General features: G+C 42.4%; 1 protein-coding gene across 4 annotated transcripts; it reads left to right on the top strand.

Moving 5' to 3' along the window:
- Positions 1–144: 144 nt before the first annotated feature.
- On the top strand, positions 145–20021 carry GGNBP2 (gametogenetin binding protein 2). Of its 4 annotated transcripts, none has more exons than XM_082328392.1 (14): positions 145–234; positions 1114–1244; positions 5117–5197; positions 7271–7524; positions 8523–8621; positions 11840–11953; positions 13655–13864; positions 14844–15018; positions 16561–16755; positions 17390–17540; positions 17708–17833; positions 17915–18066; positions 18473–18721; positions 19418–20021. In XM_082328392.1, exons 2-14 carry the CDS (start codon positions 1152–1154, stop codon positions 19619–19621), a joined length of 2103 nt encoding a protein of 700 aa, XP_082184518.1. In that variant the 5' UTR covers positions 145–234; positions 1114–1151; the 3' UTR covers positions 19622–20021. The 4 variants fall into 4 exon arrangements, with proteins under 4 accessions (XP_082184518.1, XP_082184516.1, XP_082184515.1 ...); XM_082328390.1 differs by lacking the exon at positions 145–234 and adding an exon at positions 560–1027; XM_082328389.1 differs by lacking the exon at positions 145–234 and having other exon boundaries at positions 561–1244.
- The last annotated feature ends 4142 nt before the right edge of the window (positions 20022–24163 follow it).

Consider the following 24163-nt stretch of genomic DNA (forward strand, 5'->3'; position numbering starts at 1 on the left):
GCGGGTGCCTCCCGCGGCCAGGCCCGGGGCGGCGCGGCGGGGCCGCGGCCCGGAGGGGGGGGAGCGGCGGGGCTGCGGTCTCTCGCGAGAGGAGGGCGGGGCGGCCCGGGGCCGCGGCCGCCGCCTGTGGGGAGGGCCCGGGGAGGGGGAGAGGAAGGAGGCGGCTCTGTGGCGGAGCCCGGGGTGTCCGCCCGCCTGTCAGAGCGCCCGGGCCGCCGACTCGCGGAGGAGCCGGTAAAGGCCCGAGGGGGCGAGGCAGCCGGTGGGCCGCAGGGCAGGGCGGCGGCCCCGGCGGGGCTGGGGGGAGGCGGGAGGAGGGGGAGGCCGGGAGCCGGCCCGGCTGCCTCCGTTCGGGGCTGCCTTCCCCGCCATCGGCGCCCCGGGCCGGCCGGAGGCCGGGCGAGGACAGGGAGGAAGGGGTGGGTCTGTCCGCCGCGTACGCCCGGGCTGCAGCCCCCCGGCTCGCCCCCTTCCCCGGCCCGCCGGAGGGAGGTGGCGGCGGGCCCGCAGGCGGCGCCGCCGCCGATCCCGGGCTGGAGCTGGGGAGCGGGAGGGCGGCGGGTCCCCTCCCCGCGGCTGCGGGGTCGCCCGGGGGGGAGAGGCGGCTCCGCTTCGCCCCCTCGCCCCGCCGCTGCTCGCTCCTCTCCCTCCCTCCCCAGCCGCCGCGGGGCGGGACGGGACGGGGGCGGCGGGGAGCCGCAAACCCCGCTCCGCGCTGGGCGGGTCCCCCGCCCGCCTGTCTGGGCCGGCGGCGGCGGGGGGGGGAGCGGCCCGCAGCGCGGCGGGCTCCATCCCCCGCCGGCCTTCCTCCCCCGGCCGTGCCCGGCGGAGGGCCGGGTGCGCTCCTCCCCGCCTTCCCCTCCCTTTCTTCCATGTTATGTCGCATTTCCCAGCCTGCCCACCTCTCCCGTTCCCGGCCCGTAGTCTTTTTGAGTCCCTTCCAAGGCTGAAGCGGCGGGCAGGCTGCGCGTCCGGGCGTGGGCTGGGCGGCGGGGCCGGCGCTCGGCGTGGTGAATCAGGCGATGGGGTAAAACAGGCTTGTTCCCGGGCTGGTGAAAGTGTGCCGGGGAAGCGCGGCGGGTATTTACCTCCCCGGGGTTTGGCTGCTCGCAGGCTGGGGCTGGGAGGAAGCAGCAGCAGCAGCAGCAGAGATGGCGCGGCTGGTTGCAGTTTGCAGAGACGGGGAGGAGGAATTCCCTTTCGAGAAGAGGCAGATTCCCCTCTACATCGATGACACCCTCACGGTGAGTGCCTGCGCCCCGCGGAGCACCTGGTGTCCCTGCACCTCCCGCTTGCAGCGTGTGCGGGCGGTGTGTTGCAATTCCCAGGCGAGGCCTTTTCCCTAGACAGGCCTCCTAGGCTCCTCCTTTGCTCCTGCAGCGCTAATCTTTGGGACTTTGCAACACTTCGGGTTAACAGCGCTTAATGTGGCAACTTTTTTATCTGATTCCCAGCTCTAAAAACATGCAAAACGCATAATAAGAAAGTTATTGCTGTCTCGAGGCCTGCGCATAACTTGTTTTCAAGTGACAAGCATGTCTCGGTGCCCTAGCCCAAATGTGGAGCAAAGCCATTTTTCAGTTAATAAGGAAGGGAGCCATATTAGCGTTAAAACCCAGGTTTACAGCTAGGTAATTATTATGCTCTTAAACAGGCGAGAAAAGGCTAAAGGTGTTTTTGAAGGCTTTGGCTTAAAGTAAGGGTTATGGAGTCTGTAATAATGTGCTGCTATGTCTACAGTAACAAATCTGTGAGAGTTGCCGTTTCAATGTGTTATTCCGAGTTGAAAAACATGGGAGTTTTGCCATTTCCAGAAGATTCAGTGGAAAAATGAACTAAGTGCAGCCTGGAGGCTCCCTAGTCTCTCTTCTCTTCCTCACGTGTTTAGAGGAAGGCTCAGAAACTGTATCGTGGGTGAACACAGGGCAAATGGAAAAAAATTCTCTAACCAGCCAGTTGTCGTTTGTTTTAATTCTTAAGGTCTGAAAATGTGGGGTTGAAAATAAAATTTGACTTAGATAGTGTAATTGGGTATCTTAATTATTCATATTTGATTTCTGTTGCTGTCAGTGGTGTGACAGTAACTGCTGTTACTTTAAATGGTATAAAATGTATGTGCTTTACATTCCTAATCTCGTGGTTTAGTATGGGAGAATGCCTGACTTGCATCAGATAACTTGATCAACTTCATAATGTAATTTCTTCCATTTTCCAGAACAAAACAACTGTCTTTGGACAGTCTCCTCACCCTCCATCCCACTGTTAAAGATTATCTATCTCAATCCTGTCTGGTTTTGCTACATTTGAAGAAAGGTTCTTTGCTGTAGTTTAGTTTTGATCGTTTGAAATTATGGCATATTATTAATTTACCAAATATCATCACTACTTTTAGGCTTTACATAGCCTGTCGTCTCTGGTTAACTGTGCTTATACGTTAGATAAAGTTTTCCCTTAAGTTGCCTAAAGCAATATCTAGCTGTCGTAGAGTGGCTGATTACCTGGAAAACCCAGCACTCTGTAGGAATAGTCTAAGTCTGGGGTTTTTTTGATGTCTTGGCCACTCCTTGAAAGTTACTTTGCCCCTCCATTCCCCATGTAGTTTTAAGATCTTAGATTTCACTCTCTCTCTTTCCCCCTTGGACTCTCTAGTAAAAATTACTCATTAGATTGTGTCAAGTGGAAGACTTACCATGCTCTTGTCACCTTTGTTGTGTTTAATAGGTTGAGAGAGAGAGAGTGAAAATTCGGCTATACCAGGCGTCAGATAGATGACTTCAACTGACCTAAAATTCCATTTGTGGTTTAGTTCCAGAATTTAACTCCAGACTCAAACTTTGTGCAATTGCACTATGTTGTCATTATCCTTCTACTTTTTTTACACCAGAGGCAAGCCATACTCATGATCAAAGAGGTTCCTATAGCTGTAAATGGGTTTTGTATCCATCTGGATGAAAGGCATTTATGCAAGTGCAAGTCATCCTCACCATGAAGAAATCTTATCTCAGGTCCATTATTTTTTTTTTGCCATTCTGTTACTGTTGTTACAGAGTACTCGGATTTCTAGGTGGTTTCTGCAGCCTTTTATTCAATAAATCTGCAGAAGCAAGTGGACGAACTCAGCTTCCTTGTCTCAGTCTTCTATAATTTATGTTTCAAATTCTTCATGAGAGCTATTGCAAGACATGCAGTTGTCTTTGAAACATAATTTTACGTCTTCAGCATTATCTTTAAAAATAGTGGTGTTTATTGACAGTAACTGGCTTCTGTTGACCTCTCTTAAAACTGAAATTTTAACAATAATGGGACTGCTTCATTTCTGTTAGTCAGCTGGAAGACAATCTATGCCTTAAATCTAGAAACTGTGAATCAGTGATTGCAAATTAGTGAATGAATGGCCTATAATGCTCTTAAGCTTGTAACATTGCTTTGTAGTAGCAGAGAAAGCTGTTTAGGTGCAATGTGATGCTGCTCCTCTAAATGAATTGTTCACTGTCACACTTTTCTGTTTCTTATGGCTCAAACAGAAATGAAAGGAAGTTTAAATATTTAACCCTTTTCATTTCTTAAGCAGCTTTTATGATTTCTAGAAGGCATTCCATTTGATGTGGTATTATGGGAATTTTTTCTTCCAGTTCAGGGTGTGATGGTGGTTGATGTTTAACCACTTAATAAAATCTCATCAGACACATGAATTAATTTAGTCTTTGATAATTTCACTCTGTTGTACAAAACACCTAAGGGTGTTGTCTGATAGTGGGAGATGAAGGTGAGGGGAAAAAATACGCAAATTTATCTCTTCTCTGTTATTAGCAGATAGAGCTTTTACTTTTGCATGTAGCTCATTCCTCGCAGAAGCATCAAATTAGCAATGTAGGAAACCTGTAATTCTGCAGCAAAAACTTGTGCTGCTGCTTAGTGCGTATGGGTCGGGGCAAGGGAAACTGGAAAAGAAATGCGTGAGAGGTCAGAGTTAGCACTGACTGTGGCACTGTTCTGCAGAAAGATAAGGCAGCTGTGCTAATATTCCAATTCTAGCACATGTGAGATCAAAATATCGTCTTGCTTTCTGGCCTTAGAGAATAGATGTTTATTTTGGAGCGATGTTGAGTGCCTGTAAAAGTAAATGTATGAATTCTCTGGAGGTAGAGTTAGCAATTACGAAGACAGCAGGGAATTCTGTCTTTACTAGACAACTGAGGGAAGGTGGAGGGAGGAAAAAGGATGAATTGTACAATTCGATTGGTGTTGATTGGTATCAGAGTTATTAACAAAGTTGTTATTTTGTCTTTCAGATTTTAAAGTGAACTTTCAGTATTCATATTGATAAATTCTATATTTCTCAGTTTGGACAAAGAAGATCAACTAAGCCAGTCCTTTCTCATTTTTCTAGTTGGTTTCATTTCTCGCCAGGGTTGTAAAGTTGGATTTTTGACTGAAAATTATTTTACTGATTTCCACACACACCTCCACCCCCGAGAAATTGCCTTCTTTGTTGCTCAGTAATTGGAAAAGAAATATTATTAATTACTTACGAGTAATCACATTGTTCTCTAGGCTTAACATTTTACGTTGAGCCTCTGGAGAGTTGCAGCTGCAATCATACAAAACAAAGTATACCTTGGAGTACCTTTTGGGGTTAATATGGTTTTAAATTAGCCTTTGAAGGAGTTGACTCAGTCATTAAACTGTTATGACTGTTTCTTCATAGCTTTATAGATTGAGTTAGACTGTTGGATCAATTTGGATCTGTGTGTTGAAGTACAATTTTTTTAAAACTGAGACAGGGTCTCGGGTCATGTAGATAGTGTAATATAAATACTGATGTTCCATTTAGCAACTTTTGCTTTCTCTGTAACAGCTATTAAGAGTTGCCACTTATAAACTGCCTCTAGAACATTATGTTAGTGAAACATTTAGTTACTTTGCTGAAACATTCACTATCTTAAACTGTTACTTTTATCCTTTCCCAAGCTTCCAATGGTTATGTGAAAAGAATGAGCATTTAACATAATTTCTGTCTTATTTCTCCCAAGAGAGTAAAATAAACTAATGCTCTGTGTTTGACTTTTTTCTGAAAGCTGTTTTGTTTTTTTTTTTTCCCCCCTGTCTTGTGTAGATGGTGATGGAATTTCCTGATAATGTGCTAAACCTTGATGGACATCAGAATAATGGTGCACAATTAAAACAGTTCATTCAGGTAAATACATCAGTACATCCTTCTGTTTTTTAAGAAGGCCAGGTATGAGATCTTGCTTTCCTTAGATTCATGCTTTCGCTTCTTTAGGAGGTTGTCACTCCTGGAATGACTTAAAAGACATGTCAACACCTATATGCAATTACGTATTGGTACCAAAGTACACCAGGTGCATTCATTTTCTATATTTCACAGCCTTTATACACTTCCATCTTGTCAGGAGGCAATTGCTGCCTATCTAGATAGAATTGAAAACCTATAAAAACAATGCGTATTCTGGTCACTGCCAGTTTATACTTAATGGAAACTACAGTTTCTAAATACATTTTGATTTTTTTTTTTTTCCCCTAAATGCTTTTGAACTGGTTATTCAAGTAGAAGTGTGCATTGCTTAAGATCAAGCTCTTAGGATTAGTACCATACCAAGATAGAATTAATGTGCCAGTTTATAGATTATATATAGTTGAATAGTGAGAGATGGTTTTGTGGTGCCCCTGAAGCTTTAATAATAGAAACTTATCTGCTAACGCTCTGGCAAATAACTGTAGCACTGTAACACCTGTAGCAACTGAAAAATTGTGCCACTTGATGTCCAAAGGAACAGGCTAGTTTGCTGATACGCAGCTTGCACTTCTTCGGTTGTGGTTTGACAGCAGCAGTTCAGACATATGCTGCATATAAAGCATAGCTGTGTTGTGAAAATAGCTCATTCCTGCTGTTGCCGTGACTAGTACTATTAATTACAGGAAAGAGGATTATTGCAGAGTGATACCACTTGTCAGATTATTTAATGTGCCTGCCTTTAAAAGCACAAACATTAAATGTTGTCTGATAATAGCTTTACTTTTCATAACATATATTACATAAAATGAGCTGAAAATATTCTCTGTTTTCAGTTGATGTATTTACACGTTCCATGGGATTGATTAGTTTCGCTATGTTGTATGGTCTTTTCTTTCTTTCCCCAGAAGTTGTGACAAGCCATTTCTACATTAGGAGTGTTTAAGTGGTGTGATGCAACAATCATACAGAAAATACTATCATGGCAAAATATTCCCTGTATAGATACAACTGTGCTTACAAAGCTGTACTTTGTATAACCAGGGAAGAATGACAATTCATACACTGACAGGACTCTGCTTTTACAGAGTATGTTGGGAAGTGCCAGTGGTGCTGATAATCTAAGTGTAGATGTGTTGATTGGTGTGTGAGGAAGGGACTCTCTCTTCTGTATAGCTGTGCTAGTGGCAGTTCAGTATTGATGAAGTCCAAGCCAGTAATTTAGCAGTTAGAAGAAGAAATAGAAGGGTATGTGCTTTTTGTGTGTGTGTGTTTGACAGAGGAACCAGGAGAAGCTCCTAAAATTGTTTATTGACGTAAGAAATATTAGAAGGTGTTCTCTTTAATGTTCTATTATTAGCACACGTTGAATGTTCGCTACTGAAGTAAAATGTTTCACCCTGAATAGTAATGTGTGCTTTTTTTAATTTCAGGTGTTAGAGTTGTAACGTGAAATGGCATTTAGCCTTCCAGGAAAAATATTGCTAAATTGTCTTGGTCTGAACAGAACAAGTTTGTTGTAAATGAGATTTCCATATATGCCAATGAGTGTCCAGGAATTTCCTTTCTATGTGCCAAAGATAAAATGAGTGTGAGTAGAAGACGAAAACTTAGAGTTGTATGCGAGACCCTTTAGTAAAACATCTGCGCTGAGGTGGAGAAAAAAGGGCTTCCTGATAAGGATAGGGAGGTGTGCCATTTGTTTGGAAGCAGCATTTGCTGATTTGAGTGGTAGGAGGAAGGAACAAGAGGAGAAAAACATTAGCTTCCTTCCAGAGGGTAGACTGGAAGACTTGAAGCAGAATTGCTTCTATGATACTAGCAAGTGTAGTTTTATTCATACAGTCAGTATTTTACGTGACCCTACATAAGACAATGACCTGAAACTCTGAGCACTGCATACAGTTTCCACAAGTGTATTTTGATAAAGAAATGCTGTTGAAGGCGAAGAAATCTTGAACAGTTTCAGATGTGTTTTTATTTTTTTTAATTATTTCATTTCTGGTTCTTTTTCAGAGGCATAGCATGCTTAAACAGCAGGATCTAAATATTGCCATGATGGTGACATCGCGTGAAGTTTTGAGCGCACTTTCTCAGCTGGTCCCATGTGTTGGCTGTCGTCGTAGCGTTGAACGTCTGTTTTCTCAGCTTGTTGAGTCTGGAAATCCAGCACTTGAGCCCCTAACAGTAGGGCCAAAGGGGGTTCTTTCTGTAACACGAAGCTGTATGACTGATGCAAAGAAGCTTTATACACTGTTTTACGTGCATGGGTAAGTGTCTTAGAATTGCTCAGATTATTCTTACCTGGGGAAAAGGAAAGCTAGCTTCTGTGCATTTGACTTTGCAGTTTTCTTGGTGATGCTAAATTGTCACAAGTTTGAATCTTATAGTACATACTTGTCTTTTACAGCCATGTTAAACTAGTTATTGCCTGAACCGGGAAAAAACAAATGCAAAAGACCTAGTCTTTCATATCCTCAGTTGCAATGCCATGAATGCAGTTGAAAGATACCAACATTAAAATGTTTAGTCATTAATCTGAAATAGGCATGGTGGGTTTTTATGACCTCTGGAAGAAGAGTTTCTTCACCCCACTATTTTGCATGTAAAAAATAAAATTAAAAAAAAAAAAAATTCATACCCACACACCTCCTCCCACCCCACCCCTCCCACCCACCCCCCCAAACTTTCTACTCTTGGGTAGAAAGGTAACACTGAGTTAAACCTTCTGGGTTTGGCTAGCACAATAAATAGCCTCAGTCTCAGTGCCATTTGTTTCTCAGCTGTCAGCGGACCAAACAGTGACTGCTCACCACAGTGTGCCTTTGCCTTCCAGTTGGCTTCAGCTCATTCTACTTCTTGCTCCAGTTAGCAGGCCAGTGAGAAGTAGGAAAGGTTAGTGCAGAGCTGGGAATATTGAGATTTGGAGGGTGAGGTAGTGTAGCTTGATAAAGTGGTCTTAGTGGTTCCCTACGCTTTTGAAATAGGTGTCATTGCTCAAGGTCTGTTTAAGAAGCTAGGCAATAGCTTTTTAGATGTGAGTTATCTTTATCTTGCTTGCTAGGATTTGTCTGGAAAATCTATACTGTATTTTCCTTGTGTACTGCAGGATTGTCTGTCATAAGAAGTAAAAATGGGGGACAGGAAGAAAGTTTTAGATTTAATGTTCATTAGCATGCTTGTTTCTGATATATGAGGTGAATCAATCCCTTTAAAATTTCTCTGGATAACCATGTTTTCAGGATACTAAGTTATGTTTTTTCCATAGGTCCAAACTGAATGATATGATTGATGCAATTCCCAAAAGTAAGAAGAACAAGAGATGTCAGTTACACTCCCTGGACACACACAAACCAAAACCTTTGGGGTAAGTTTGTGTTTAACATGCACGATTCAATCTCAAATATTTTAAGGAACCAAATTATTGATACTGATTTATTTTTAAGCATTGAGATCAATTCTTACGCTGTTATCTGTTTGCCAGAGTAGTAATCTCTAAGCTATTTGGATTATAGTAGACCCAAATAGTTGTGGGGGAGAGGAACAGAGGCGCTCAGGAGTTTGGGGCAGTGTGTGTTGTTGTAGGGCATGAGCTTTTCTCAACAGGTTTTCAGAAGAAGGTAGTTAGCCCTTTTTTGTGCAGTGAGAGTGACAGTCTTATCAGTAGGATGTTTAATCCTTTCCTCACTGCCCTCGCTGACACTTTATTGCTTGGACAAAACTAGTGCAATAAGGTCTTCTGCCCTCCCAACGTCAGATCCGTACTCCTTCCTCAGTGTGCGAGTTGTCCCTCTGCCCTTTCCCAGGGCTCCCTAAGGCAATCGGTGGTGTTTTGATATAAAGTTTAAGGCTACTATACGGAATCAGCTGTTTCCCAAGACTTGCTTGTTAGTTCTAGCTGTTCCGTTTTTGCCTCTTGGCTTTTGGGTCTTTTACTTGGTGGTGGGGTGTTTTGTTTGGGTGTTTTTTGTGTAAAAATATCCATGTTTAACTTCAAAACCAGTTGTCAAAATGCAACTCGGCCATTACAAACCAGTGCTCTCTGATGTGCTTTTCATATCTCGTCTGACATAACTTGGAACATAGTCTGCTCAGGGCATGGATGGCTTCTGCATTGTGATATAAACAATGCTCTGGAAAGACAAACTGGTTTTTGTGCTCTACACCAAAATGATTGATCAGCAGTTTTTCTCACATTGAGGTGAAAGGGTATACGCTAAACAAATATACATCATTTTGCTTGGGATTATTAAAAATGCCTTGCACAACTGTTAATAAAGGGCTTTATTGTGGTTGGGCTGCAGGGTTAAAACTAGAACACTGTACTATGTATTTTCTCAAAATGTGACAGCATGTTTTGCATACACCAGTGAAAAAGATGTATATATGCCTCTGTCTTGAAGTTGAAATAGTTTATTCCACCTTGTTAACCAGAAAAACACTCCCTGTAAATCTGTTGTGGATTTTGGGGGGGTTTCTTGTTTGTGGGGTGCCTTTTTATTTTTTTATTTTTTTTTTTTTTTTTTCGGTATGATGGCCGGTAAATGAGACTACTTAGCTTACTTGGGGTGTCCAGGACCTTTTTTATTCAGTTGTGTTCTGCTTCTGGTTAAGCATACAAGCTGTGAAAGCTTGATCATGGTTTCCAGTTACAGGACATGTATTTTTCTGTGCAGACTTGAGCCTCTTTGGGTTTAGATAAATCCCCTGAGATGCTAGGCATGTGGAATTTGACACTTGCTTTTTACTTGTGCTGCTTGAGGATAGTTGTAGCTAATCATTATCTCCTATTATATTTTGGTTACAGGCCTTTCATATAATTAGTTTAGAGCTTATGTTACACAAGCAAAAGATCATAGGGGTATATTTTTTTAAAATAAAGCAAATTCAAAGTGTTATGAAAGTGTTCATTTTTTTTTTTGCTTTGTTTTTAGTAAGATTAATCTTTTCTGTGTAAGACCATATATCATGGAACCTGCACTTACCATTTTGGGCAAGGCAGAACAATTCTGAATCTGAATGAATAGAGAGGAGAATGCTGCCTTTATTTCCTCAATTCATGCTGGAATAAATCCCCTTAGTATTTTGAATGCTGGCAGGTTAATAGGGAATATGAGGAAGAGCAGTATTTTAATATACTGCAAGGAAAGCTTTCAGCTTTACCTGATAACATGGCTTGTGGAGAATTAGTGTAGTTTGCTAAAGAAACACGGTTGCACTCTGCTTGCTCAGTCGATACACCCCAATCACTTCTGTAGCAAACCAAATGGGTATCAGTGCTGATATTTCTCCAAATAAATCTGCTGGCTTCAGTGGAAGCAAATATGCTAACAGCCGGGACACGGAGGCATCAAATAGAATTGTCAATTCAAATTTTATTTGAATTTATTTGAATAGAACAAATTTTATTTATCAACTTTAGAGCTTCTGCTTGACTTCATTACAAGAAACTTCTTCAGACGAGTTCCATCTGTTAGGCATTTTATGCACACAAAAAAGGCTTTGAATTCTACTTGTGGGTTCAATTATACAAGTTATGTAACTAGCTAATACCACTTGAGAGTTACTTGATGTCCTCAGTTTCAATGTGCCTGGTTTATGGCTACTCGGTTCCATCTGGGGCCAAGGAGCATTTTAACCTCTCATAAATGCAAGCCATATGATCTGGCAAACTAGATAATACCATACATAAATACTCTTGAGGAGCTAGTTATTAAATAGGAGTGCTTCTTCCCCTGTTTTCCTGCTCTGTTGTATCCATACATGAGCTTAAACAGAAGTGACCGTTCTGATAAAATGTCAAGTGTAGACAAGCCTGTAAGTAAACACGACTTGCTATTTAAAGTTTGTTCTTTGCTCTATAAGTGTACTTTTAGCATATCCAAATGTGCGTCGTAAAGTTTGGTTTGGTTTTTTTTTTTTAAACAACTTTTGGAAATTTAAGGTAGGGTGTTCTGTGGTTTCTTACAGTGGTAGATGTGTGGAAGTTTGGGGGTTTTGTTTTGCTTTTTTTCTTTGGGATTTTATTTTGGTTTTTTAGTAAGTTGTCATATGAAATTCAATCTGCCAGAAGTATTAAAAACTTTTATATGTTTATACTTAAGGTAATATTCTAAGAAATTACTACCGGCTTTCAGCTGTAACTTTAAAAAGTCATTATGAATCTGGGTTTATAAACACGGACAGCAAAATTTGTATCTCGTGTCTGACCCTAACTTTACTGGAAGTTAAGGCTTAGCCTATAAAGGATGCAAAGCAAATTAAGGAACGCTGTAGCATTTTCATAGCATTTGTTTAGGAAAAATAACTAGTTCATAATATATACATGGTATAGGCTTAAAAAAATGTTTTTTAATACTATGTGACAGTGAAGGGAGCAGTAGCACACTCAGTACAAAGAAATTAAGTGCAGATAAGAAAAATAGTGAAGACAGCAGGAAGGAGGAGAGCAAGTGTAGCATCACTTTCCACTATGGACCTTTCCAGGGAGCAGTCAGGTAAACTAACGATGCTTTATTTTGCTTCTTTTCGAAACCCTTAACAGGCTAATGTACAGTCCTTTGTTTCTTATGATTTTTTTTGCAGGGGTTGTTGGATGGATGTGTGGGAGCTCATGTCCCAGGAATGCAGGGATGAAGTAGTTTTAATTGACTCTAGTTGTCTTTTAGAAACATTAGAAACCTATCTACGAAAACACAGGTATGTTAAAAGAACAAAGACACACCTTCTTTTTGAGGAATACATGCCGTGTTTTTTTGTGAATCAAAATGTATGTAGAGTTTGCACAATGTTTAGAAGTGTAGAGGATTCTTCCGATACCCTTCTAAAGCTTAAGATCTAAGCTTCATGGTGATGGAGAACCTTGCCAGATTGCGTTGTAACAGTTGATGAGACTAAGGTGGTGAAATATTATTTGTGGTTTACCTACTGTTGAAGTTATGGTAGGGGAAATGCGGAGACCTCAGACGAAGTCATAGCTACCTGTCTTAATTTTTTTGGTTAGGATTAAATTACGATTTACAATTTGATGTATGAAAACTGTGTATATTCTTCCACTCTTTCACAAGTAGCCTACTCTGTTTGGGACTATGCCTTCTTTTAGGCTTTTGGGGAGTACGTGCAATTTCAAAATAATGTGAACTAAACTAAGAGAAGCAGATTTTAGGCTTGGTGTTGCTTGTAGATCACTGTTTTAAAACAGTTGTTCATGACTTAGTAGTGCTAGTGCTATTAGGTCTCTCTTGCAGGAAAAAAAAGGCCACTAAATTATTGTTGCATGTGTACGGTAGCTACTATGCTGATTAAAAAGTTTTAATTTCCAGTAGTCTCAAGGTTCTGATGTAAACTGTGGGGGCACAGATGGGTGCGGGGGTGGTGGTGGTTTGGAAATAACACTTTGGAAACAAAATAACTTTAATCTCCTGTGACATTAAACATGGTGTTGGCAGGGTTCCTGATGCTAACCTGCAATAATATTACTGTTTTCTTTCCTTTCACCACAGAAACTAGCCAGTTATCATAGTTCTATCAAACATCAAAATATGTTTGACTTAGTGTTGTCAAGTGACTGGGCAAACTAGGAAAGGGAAAAACACCACCCAGAGATGGCCTGAAGAGCCAGCTTTTCAAGCTGAAAGCTGAAATGTGAGCAGCTTGTCTGACTTGCATTTTTAGAATAATACAGCAAGAGGTTTTGTAGCTTCTTGAAGATTACTTCCTCTTATAAAACAGAATGAGCTTAATTTGGTTGTATTTTAATTGTAACAGACTTCATAACTTTACTCTTCTCATATGAGTTATCTGAGCTATCACACGTTTAAATTGAACACATTGTGTTATAAATAAACCTTGTTTGGCTATCTGTGCAGTAACCTAATAATTCAAAGTATGTTTAAAGGCGCTTGTAGTGGAAACATTGTTCTTCTGCAGCAGGCAACAGAGGAAACTTTTTCTTATTGCTTATCACTCACTTGAGTATACTTTAAATAATTGCTGCAAAGTAACTTGGAGTGTGTTACTTGAGAGGAATTTTGTCCTGGCTTGTACTAATGATTCAGTTTGTTCACTGTTGGATTTCTGATCTTTTAATGAATATGGAATTGCATATCCACATAGGAATTTCTTCATATTAACAATTAGCCTGATTTATGCCTTGGAGCATGAAAGTTGATATCCAGACTTGTAATATATGATAGGTAGTATAATACCTATAGTAAACTTTACGTGGCTTACAGCCAAAGTCTTACTATTTTACCTTTTGAAGTAACATAAACCTTATGTGACCTAGTTTAAATATAGCATGCTCTATTAAATAGCTGAGTATATTATAACTTAGACTCAGAGGGTCTAACTTTCTGCTTGAATAAGAATTCAGTTCTGTTATGTTATGTTTTAACACAGGTTTTGCACTGACTGCAAAAATAAAGTACTTCGGGCATACAATATTCTTATTGGTGAGCTAGACTGCAGCAAAGAAAAGGGCTACTGCGCTGCACTTTACGAGGGTTTGCGTTGCTGTCCCCACGAGCGTCATATACACGTATGCTGTGAAACAGATTTCATCGCGCACCTATTGGGTCGAGCTGAACCAGAGTTCGCAGGAGGGTATGAGTATGTAATTTGCTAGAGTGGGCTATCTAGCGCTTTGCTTCTTTATTTTATTATTGAATGTATTTTGCAAAAGTGATTTTTGCCTCCTTGCTGCATAATGAACTTCTGAATGTAAATATTCATATCGAAGTAGACTTTCAAGATAGTGCTTCAAAGTAGCAAAGACTTTATATGTGCTTTTAACTTTAAAGTGCATTTAACTCTGAAGGCAAGACTGAGAGAAATCGCCAAATATCTTCTCGTTCATTTGCTCACTCACTAGGGCTGCCTGCTTTTCCATTGAGGTGTTCAAAAGATGCGAAATAGAAAGAGAACCTTGGTTGACAGTTTTTACCAAATGCCAAGTGTTCAATTTAGTTTTGTCACCATTTGGATATGATAGTAATTTCTGAACCTGTTTTAGCATCTTAAAATCTTCCAGTGAAAACTACAATTCCGAGCTCAATCATAACTGTTCGATTAGGAGGGTAAATCCTTTATAATGATTTTTCTTTAATAGATGACAGATACAGATTAATACTGAAGTAGTTTTACTTTATACGGTAAGTAATGTATAAACTTCTATGTGTGTTTATTCAGCTTCAGTTAACTGACGCATAAATGTCTAGGAAGCTGAAATATTTGCTATAAACGAAATACAAATTCTAGGAAACAAAGAATGGCTGCATCTCTTTGGCATTAAAACTCTGCTGATCCCTCCTGGTAGGAGCAAGCAGGGACCGATGGGGTGACACCTTCAGAAGTCAGAGGTGGGAAGGCATGGTGCAGCTGAACATGTCAGGGATGTAGTGGTGGTTTTGACCTGGTCCTTTCTATTTTGCATCCGCATGCAGCACAGCAGAACTCGATTTAAAAAGCTGTTCATGCGAACATATCTTCGGTTGTACATAAAGAAAATACGTCATTGAACTGCTTTGATCTCTTGGTAGACTTCCAGCTACTTTAACCGTACTATGCTTTGGTTCAACTCTTCCTTTAGACGAAGAGAAAGGCATGCTAAGACAATAGACATAGCCCAAGAAGAAGTTTTGACCTGCCTGGGTATTCATCTTTATGAAAGATTACACCGAATCTGGCAAAAGTTGCGGGCTGAGGAACAAACGTGGCAGATGCTTTTTTACCTAGGTGTTGATGCTTTACGCAAAAGCTTTGAGGTAAAAATCAAATTTTATCTAACTTGTATTTGAATTGCTATAGTAACTGTGTGCATTTTTGCTAAAATTATTTTTCTGCTTTCTACTAACGTTGGGCTGGAAGGAGCTTCAAGGGTGTTGCATTCAATCCCTTGTCACTGCAGGCAACAGTTGTGTAATATCAATGCACAGCACAACTGAGTTGCATTCCGATGTGAAGTCTACTGGAACATAAAAGATTGAGGCTTGCTTTTACTTTCCAAGCTGCACGTTACAGTACGCTGGATCTTCTGTGTTTTTAATTCCCAGTGAAGGTATTTCTACCTGATAGCATTTCAAGTAGCTCTGGCTACAACAGTTTTTATTTGGCTTATTAGCAAAAACGGAGAATGTGCTTTTGAATTACAAACACAACTGCTAACTCTTGCATTCAGTGTGTTCCAAGTGCGCTCTGTAATCCTGTGGGATCTTGAACTTCAGGCAGAACTCCATGCAGTTCCTTTAACGTACGCCAATAGTATACTTTCCCTTTGGTATGACATATATCTTTTTTGTTATGTTTATCTTCCATTCATAATGCCTGTTCTCTCTAAAAACTTCTAAAACATCACAGAAGAAGGAACAAAATCAGTTTGGGAAAGATAATAGTGGAACCCTAATCTAGTTAGTTCTTCGAGCTTTTTACAAGTAATTTCTTTTAAAAGACTTACGATGCTATGGAAGTGGCATTGGACTGGGTACACTGGCATTTTTGTCAGGTTTTGTCTTAGTGTTTTTTTTTAATCTTGTAAAGCATGGTGTTGAAAATTCATTGACATTGTAAAACTCAGGTAATTACACTGGTGTGTAAGGTTGGCTATGAATTTGAAATACGGAACTGTTAGATCTCTATATGGGGTCCTTTTCTAAGGTGAGTGGGAATGGCGATGTCTCATTGTGGCTTAAGGAGTTCCCAGAGTGATCTGGGGGGGGCGGGGAAGGTGAATTTATTTTTACCTCTGCAGGAGCTTTGATCTGGAATAGTTTTCTAGTTTAACTATATTCTTGTAACTTTGTACGTAGATGTGCCATTATGATATTTGGTCTCAATTTAATATTAAGGAACGTATTTAGATACTTGCCATATTTTGAGATACATCTACACTTCAAAATTGGACTGTCTAGAAAATCAGTTAGATTTTTCACTGGTTACCCTAGATGAAGAGCTGCAGGAATTCTGTAGGAGTAGTTCTAATGTGGTTTTTTGTCCTGCTATGTTAAATAATTGGAGTATCTACCATTTAAACAGATCCAAAAATGTGTTCGAGTTCACAACTTTTCACTGAAAATTGCGAATCTGGTCCATAAGTTAAACGCTGCGCTCCCCCCCTACACATATTTTCTCCAGCAATCTAAATGTAGTGACTAAATCTGGATAGGCACTTTTCTTCTATAGTCAATAGTTGTGTTGCTGTAGCTTTATCATAAAAAGTACTTGCCAGCTATTTTCCTTCTCCTTTTTTGTAAATGTAAAAGCTTGAATTGTGTTAACATCTATAAATAGATCTAACCTCTTGTAAACAGATGGCTGTGGAAAAAGTACAGGGTATTAGTCGATTGGAACAGCTCTGTGAAGAATTTTCAGAAGAAGAAAGAGTGCGAGAGCTTAAACAAGAGAAGAAGCGCCAAAAACGAAAGAACAGACGGAAAAATAAGTGTGTGTGTGAGATCCCTACTCCTTTGCAGGCAACAGAAGAGAAGGAAATAAATCAAGCAAAGGTAAACATTGATAGCTGTGGCTTTTTGCTTGTGTTAAAAAAACTAGATTTCTAATTTGGTGCTTCATGCATCAGCTTACCGTTCCATAATTCTTGAGGGGTTTTTACTGTATTTCAGTTTTGGGAACTAGTTTTTGATTGCTAGTGGAATTTAATACTTTTTCAGATTAGTACAGTCTTTTTGTAAAGTAGTTGCCTGGAACTCCTTAGCTTTTGGGGTTTGGTGGGGTTTTTTTAAAAAAAAAAAAAAAATCCTAAATCTAGTGGGTCAGGTTATACTAGAATATTTTTCAACTATCATTTCTTAAAGATCACTTAGAATATGGAAATGCAAATAGCAATTGCAGACAAATACCACTGAATTTTTGGAGAGGGGGAAGCTTTAACTGACGAAGTGCAATTATTATTCTGGATCTCTTGACTGAACTTAATGGGTGAACTGTAGGTCACGTTACTGTGGGGAAAGTAGTTGTTGCCTGGGTTTTTTTAGTTGTCTTGTACTTCTGAATAATTCTCAGCAATGCTGTGGCTGTTATCAGTGTCAGCTGCTTTTTCTGGTGGGAAGAGTATCCTTTATAGAGATGCTGGCTGAGCTACTTTCAGTACTTGCAAGTATTATTTGTTTTTGTTTTAAGGAAAATTCGAACTTCACAGAAAGTAGTTGCAAAGCCTGTGGTAGCACCGAAGAAGCTAACAATTGTGTAGAAGTAATTGTTACTAATGAAAGCACTTCTTGCACCTGTCCTAGTAGTGGTACCCTATTAGGTTCACCTAAAATCAAGAAAGGTATGTTAAATGTCGTTATTCTTAATTTTCAAACACATTTACCATTTATGGGGTATGCTCAGTTATTTTAAAAATAACTTTTTTTAAGAATTCTTTCTTGTTAGAGGCCTAACTAAAAAATATGCAGCAGCTACTATAGATTACCGTAACTTTTCCCTTCGTCTCAGGTTTATCTCCGCATTGTAATGGTAGTGATTGCGGCTATTCCTCTAGCATGGAGGGCAGCGAAACAGGATCTCGAGAGGGATCGGATGTGGCCTGCACTGAAGGCATTTGCAACCATGATGAAAATGGTAGGTTTGGTAAGAGTGTAATATTGGTTTAGTATCCACAAAACTGAAGTATCTGAGAAGAAAATTCCCTGTCTTTTGCAGGAGATGATTCGTGTGTCCATCGCTGTGACGACAAAGAGGAGGATGGAGATAGCTGTGTGGAATGCTGGGCTAATTCGGAAGAGAATAACACAAAAGGCAAAAACAAAAAGAAGAAAAAGAAAAGTAAAACTTTGAAGTGTGAGAATGAACATGTAAGGAACACGGCTATTCCAGAATGCTTATTTAAATGCATACATTTTAAAGCAGTCACAAAAGTATTTCAAATTTCACTTGTGACTAATGCTGTAAATGGGGTAACGAGGATCTGCTGTTACCTCGCTATCCAAGTTTTGAAATCGAGGTTCTTCCTAGAAGAGGTTGTGGCGGAAGGAGTCTCTTCTCTCCTGTGTTCCTAAGCACGTGCGCTTTTGCGCACTCTCAGTGAATTAATGTGCCATTCCCCTCTCCTCCCCGGGCACACGCATTTAAAAAAAAATATATATCCTTGCTCTCTTTTTGAACTTTTTCCTTTCCTCTTTCCCTCTGCTTCCATCCGAAACGTGAATGTGTCAGGTTTAACACTGCTAGTAGTTCACTACAGGCTATTTTCAATTTTAGATTCAGAAACTTGGAAGCTGTATGGCAGATCCAGGTAACAGAGAGACCTCAGGAAATATCATGCACACAGAGTTTCATCGCGACAAGACCAAAGACACACACGCTGAAAGCTGCTGTAGCTCGGACAAAAGTGGGCAGCAGTTGCCTTGGTTTGAGCATATGAAAAATGTGTCACAGTTTGCAGAACCTACAGAAATGTCACTTGTTCCTGATACTGGAAAAGGTGCCAAGAGCTTAGTGGAACTCCTTGTAAGTAACCACTTACTTTGAATTTTAGGTTGTGGCATACTGCTTTAAATCCTCGGGATTGAGGAGGGGCTTTAGAACTCCAATCCCACTGAAGAACTGTTACAAGAGAACATAACTGAACCTAAGATTCATAGCGTACTCTCCCAGTGTTGAGTTTGTTTGCGTTTGCATGTTCTCTGTGAAGTATAGAACTGAGATGCCTTGCAGAGGAGGAGAAATTGCCGGTCGCTGGAATGCAAGTGACAGAACTTGTAGTATAAGTATTCATTATCAAGGCTCGTATTATTCCATAAAATGAAGCGTGCATTATTGCTGCCTTCATGCCTCAAATATTACTTCCCACTGTAGGCTCCTTGGACAACTTTCTTCTCTTTCTCTTTCCTTCCCTTCTCCTTCTCCTTCCCCTTGCTTTACCTCCTGTTTTTTTTTTAAACTGATAGAAGCCATTCACTTTCATGCTAAGACTCCGAAGCTTATTCTGGAAGATTTCACGACTGTATAGGCTGCCTCTTAGAGCGCTCTGCTATTTTTTGGGTGTGTGAATCGGGTGGCTGGATTAGGCAGCTGAGACTCGTGGTGCGATGAGGGCTCCAGCTTGCTTCAGCGCAGCTGTAGACGACGTGTGCAGTTGCCAGGCAGGTGTACGGCATGGGAAGGGCAATGCTCGAGTTCTTAAATGCCTGTTTTCATTTGTAGGATGAGTCTGAATGCACTTCTGATGAGGAAATCTTTATCTCACAAGATGAAATACAGTCCTTTATGGCAAACAACAAGTCTTTTTACAGCAATAGAGAACAATACCGACAGCATCTGAAGGAGAAATTTAATAAATACTGCCGCTTAAATGATCACAAGAGGCCCATTTGTAATGGTTGGTTGACAACAGCTGGAGCGAACTAAATACAATAAAATAGCTCTGTCTTTCACTGAAATTCTCAAGATGACTACTGCGCCTTCTCTTTCAAAAACTTAATTTAGTGACTTATGGCAAAATTTTATCTTAAATTAATGTGATTCTTTTTTTTTTTTCTTGTTTTTTTGGGGAGGCTGGTGGAGGTGATTTCATTAATTTTGTTCTTTCTTCAGGCTTGTATCTTTAGTTGAGTAGCTGTGCAAGCCTCTCTTATAATTTAAGCCATCTCTTTTCATTAAATGTTTCTCTTACTGTGAGACTTACAAAAAGCAAACTAGTGGCAAAGTAATGTTGTACCTATAATTCTGTACAGAATGACAATGAGCTGAATATAAGATTTTACAAAGTAGACATCCATTTGCAAAATGTTTTGGATGTAATATGTTAAAGCGCAATGTGCAAAATTTAAATAAAGAATATTTATTAATATGCATAGTAAAAGTTGGTGTACATGTTTCTACTTTAAACGCTCCTTCCCAGCAGCCTGAATTCTTGCTGCTCAGGTGGATAGTTGTCGCTTCAGTCTGCGTAGCTTCATGGAGGCAGGCGTGGGGTGAGTAAACTTGCCAGGGAAAAGTACAGATCCTTCAGTGGCGTTCACGAAAACCAGTCCGCCGGGCTGTGTGATTCTCCACTGACGTGCGGTTTAGAGATCTTCGAGTTATTGCCAAGCGAGCTGGGCCCGCGATACCCCGGCCGTGTCGGTATGGCACTGCACCCAGCCTGGCTGGCGCTGCTCGGCATCCAGTAGCTGTTCCGCTTCCAGGATCTCGGATAATGTATCGGCGTGGCACGGCGCTACGCGGAGCTACCTGAGGTGGCTCGCGGCAGCGTTGGGCTGTGTGGACGTGCTCTATCAATCTTGACGCGAGTGCCGTGCCCAAGGTCAGCGTGCTTAGTCTGGTGATGGTTTTGGATTTGTGTGGAGCATGCAGCCTGTACGATTTTGGGAGCTTAATTTAGTTGTTCATCGAGACAACTACTGATGCCGGGGAGTTAGGAGACTGCTGTGCTCATTTTCCTTCTCCCCTGGCAAAGCAGACTTAAAGCTTCTGCATGAGCCCATCAGAACGTAATCAAACAAAAAGCAGGTTTTCAAGACACCTTGACGTTTTCTTCATGGCACAATGAGCTCTGTTCTGAGGACAGAACACGAGTGCTTTTGCCTAAATATCCTTGCAGCCATATTTTGTTCTTACAAACACGGTATCTAATGGCCTGGCTCGTTTGTAAGAGGCTGAGCTGAGAAGCGGTGAAGATAGGGGATGTGGGAGACGAAGAAAAAAGCAGGTGAAAACCTGGTACTAAACCGACAAGACTGGAGGTGGCGGTGGTACGGCCGAGCACGGTAGGCATCCCAGTTCAGCTGCCATAACCGACTTCTCCGGCACTGAGAGCTGCACGTTGGTATGTATTGGTGCGTACCTAGAAATGGAGGCTGTTCGTTGTACATGTGCAACTCAAAAAATGTAGGAACTAAAAATTAGATATGCAAATTGAAATCAAGATACAAATGTTTTCATAATAATAAAAAAAGCCCTGAATAACTTTCAGGACCGTGCTCTGTTAATGCACACCCCCACCTGGTTATTTGATAGCTGTTTTACAAAATCGGATGTGAAAAATACGTTCTTGAGTGAGCTTTAGCTTCGTGATTTTTTTCCAAGTTAACTGGTAACACTGATCAATAGTCCCTTTGGATATTAGTTAAGATATATTTACTGATTATTTCACTCAATTATAAAACACAGAAGAAAATGATAAAGATATGAATGCTTTTTTATATGACAGTACTTGGATTTTGGTAGCAGCCGCCATTAAAAGAAGAAAATTCTGGGGTTGGGGAGGCGTAAGCAGAATTACAGAACATCATTCCCAATTTCCTCGTTTTCTGTGCTGTGCTCCCTCAGTTTTTCCGATAAAGGGAAAAAGACAGGTTTGTTTTCTTGGCTTTGCATCACGCTTCAGACGCGTTACGAAGAGGCACTGCGCCGGGCGATGCTTAACTTGCCCGGGGTTCTCGCAGTGAACCCGAGAGCTCAGCCAGAGCAGCGCACAGCACGGGGACTTTTTTCCCAGTCCTGATTTTAACTGCGAAATTCGGCTTTGCGAAAACGAACCTTCAGCTTCCTCCGAAGCCGGACGGACTCTTGCGTTTGCTATGGCAAAAGGCTAATTTTGCGAAAGGAAGGCGTTTCCATCGTTAACGTGAGGAAGGGGAGCCTTTATCGTGGTGGTTTCTTCAATCAAACGCTCCATTTGTCAGCTACGGGGAAAAATGCGGTTACCTTCAAAGAGCTGAGCTGCTGCCTGCGCGCTGCCTGCGCACTGCCTGCGCGCTGCCTGCGCGGGCACGAGGAGCTGGTTCGGATGGGTGGTTGTCCTTGGAAATTGATGACATCATCACTTCTAAGTGGCGCGTTCGTTGTTTTGTGCTTTACCAGCAGTTGAAATGATGGAAAAAAAAAATGAATTTAGATCACTTTGTTTTAAACGCGGTGTTACCACAGAGCGATTTGGTGCTCGGGGTCGTGGCTTGGAGGAAAGCAGAGGTTACCGGAGCCCTTGCAGCCGGCTCGGCCGTGAGCAGGCGCCGTATGTGGTGGTCGTGAGGTGTAGGATGGCAGCATCTGCACCCTTCCCTATAGATTTATTATGGCTGAGGGGCCCTTTTCACTGCGTCCCGCCGCCCAGGCGGAGCCCTGTGCTCGCTGCGGGCCCCGCGCCCGCTCAAGCCAACCCCCAGGAACACCCCCTGCACCCCTTGCCTTGTTGGGCGAGATACACGAGGGCTACTTCTTTATTTATTGATTTATTTTTACAAAACCCAAAGAACCTGAATATCTCTGTAGTTTATGCTTTTTGTTTTTTAATTTTCAGTGCCAGGCTGCGTTATCAGCTCTAGGGGTGGTGCTCAGCAATCAGACCTTTAATAACGTTCTCCTTTGTTTTGTGTCAGTTGAAAGTAGGCTTAAATTAAGCTGCGCAGCAACGCGTGGCTGGTGGAAAGAGAATGGGAGGAAACACCTTCAAAAATGGCTTTCCCAGCGTGTCCTTGCAGCAAGCCATTGCCCCCAGTGGCAGATGGACCCTGGAGGTCGGCAGTTCTGCTCCAGATCTGACCAACTCCAGAGCAAAGAGGCCAATCCCTTAAATTAATCCCAGTTGAAGTGGGCAGCTCGTTATCCCAGCACGGTGAGGGGGGCAGGAGTGTGGCTGGGTGCAGAACGCAGCTGGACGCACACGTGGACACCCTCGGGCTCGACGCTGCGGAGACTCCAGCCGAGGACGGCCCCGGCGGCAGGCGGCTGCGTGCATCGCCGCCTCCGCTCGCAGGCTTACGCTCGTTTGCTAAACTTCTGCTGCTCGTTACTACTGAAGGCGCTTCTGCTTTGGAGGGAATTTGGTCTGTCCCGCTGCCGGACTGCTTTACAGTTCTTGCTGCGCCCCGGGAGGTCTGGGTGTCGGGACTGTGCGCTCCTCTGCAAAAAAAGTCGCACCCAGGAGAAAAAGCCCCCAAAAGATGCATTCCGTAGGAAGTCTAATTCCCCATTTCTCACCAACCTCTTCCTTGCGGAGGGTGAGAGTGGCCCATCTGTCTTATTTGAGAAGTGGTATTCGAGCTCTCTTATATGAGAGCTAGGATTTTGCTGTGAAGCTTACGAAAGGCTGCCGCGGGATTCCGGCACCCCTGCAAGACCTATTTTTATGTTTCTCCTCCTTGTATCATTTGTATACAGCTGCTCTACATCCTCCAAACCTCACCCAGGGCCCGTTTTTAAGTTCCTTCTCTTACCTGTCTCTAGCAGGGAACCTGAACGCCGCTTTTTCAGCTACGCCGTGCTCGTACCTCGGATAAACTCGGGCAGGGAGCTCTGTGCGCCCACCCCCTGCGTGCTGCTGGCTGCGTCTCCCCAGGGATTCCAACACCAGCCTGGCTCGGATGCCCAAAATCTCAGATTTGATAGAAAGATAATTTTGGCAAGAACCACACGCGCTTATCCTCCTTCGGGTCTGCGCAGTCGTTGCCCACGGTAGGGACTGACTTGTCCCTTCAGTCACGCTCGTGTTTCCAGCTCCCCCTTTGCCCGCAGCAAGCAGGGAAGGCCTTGCCAGGGCTCGCTGCCCCGTTTCTAACCCAGACCTCTACTTCTGCAGGGTTGGAACAGAATTCTCAAATCCCAACCCTTTCTTCTTTCATAAATTAAATATCTGTACGTTTGTCTCTTCAATTAATCCGTTTCTCCCTGGTCCACGGGCGGGGGGACGACAGTCCCTTCCCAAAGCTGCTTCACCCTGGGCCAGAGCAGCGTCTGCTCTCACCCAACACGTTTTCTGCCTCCCAAACCCACCGCTCGCTCCGCCTCGGCGTTTGTTTGCTGGGTCGCTGCGTTTGGGCTCCGTGCGTCCATCCCGGCACCCTCAGCTCCTTCCCGGGGCTGCGGTTTTTCGGGCCGTGGGTGGGTGCCCGACGGGTGCGAGCGTCTCCTCTGCGGTGAGAGGTGCCCTCCGGCAGCACCCGCTCTGCC

The sequence above is a fragment of the Platalea leucorodia genome (assembly GCF_965183815.1).
Source record: "Platalea leucorodia genome assembly, chromosome: 16".
NCBI lineage: Eukaryota > Metazoa > Chordata > Aves > Pelecaniformes > Threskiornithidae > Platalea > Platalea leucorodia.

Coding starts and splice junctions, on each gene's coding strand:
- GGNBP2 (XM_082328392.1), top strand. CDS start 1,152: ATGGCGCGGCTGGTTGCAGTTTGCAGAGACGGGGAGGAGGAATTCCCT. Junction 11,954..13,654: donor ACCTATCTACGAAAACACAG/GTATGTTAAAAG, acceptor GTTTTAACACAG/GTTTTGCACTGACTGCAAAA. Junction 18,722..19,417: donor AGAGCTTAGTGGAACTCCTT/GTAAGTAACCAC, acceptor TTTCATTTGTAG/GATGAGTCTGAATGCACTTC.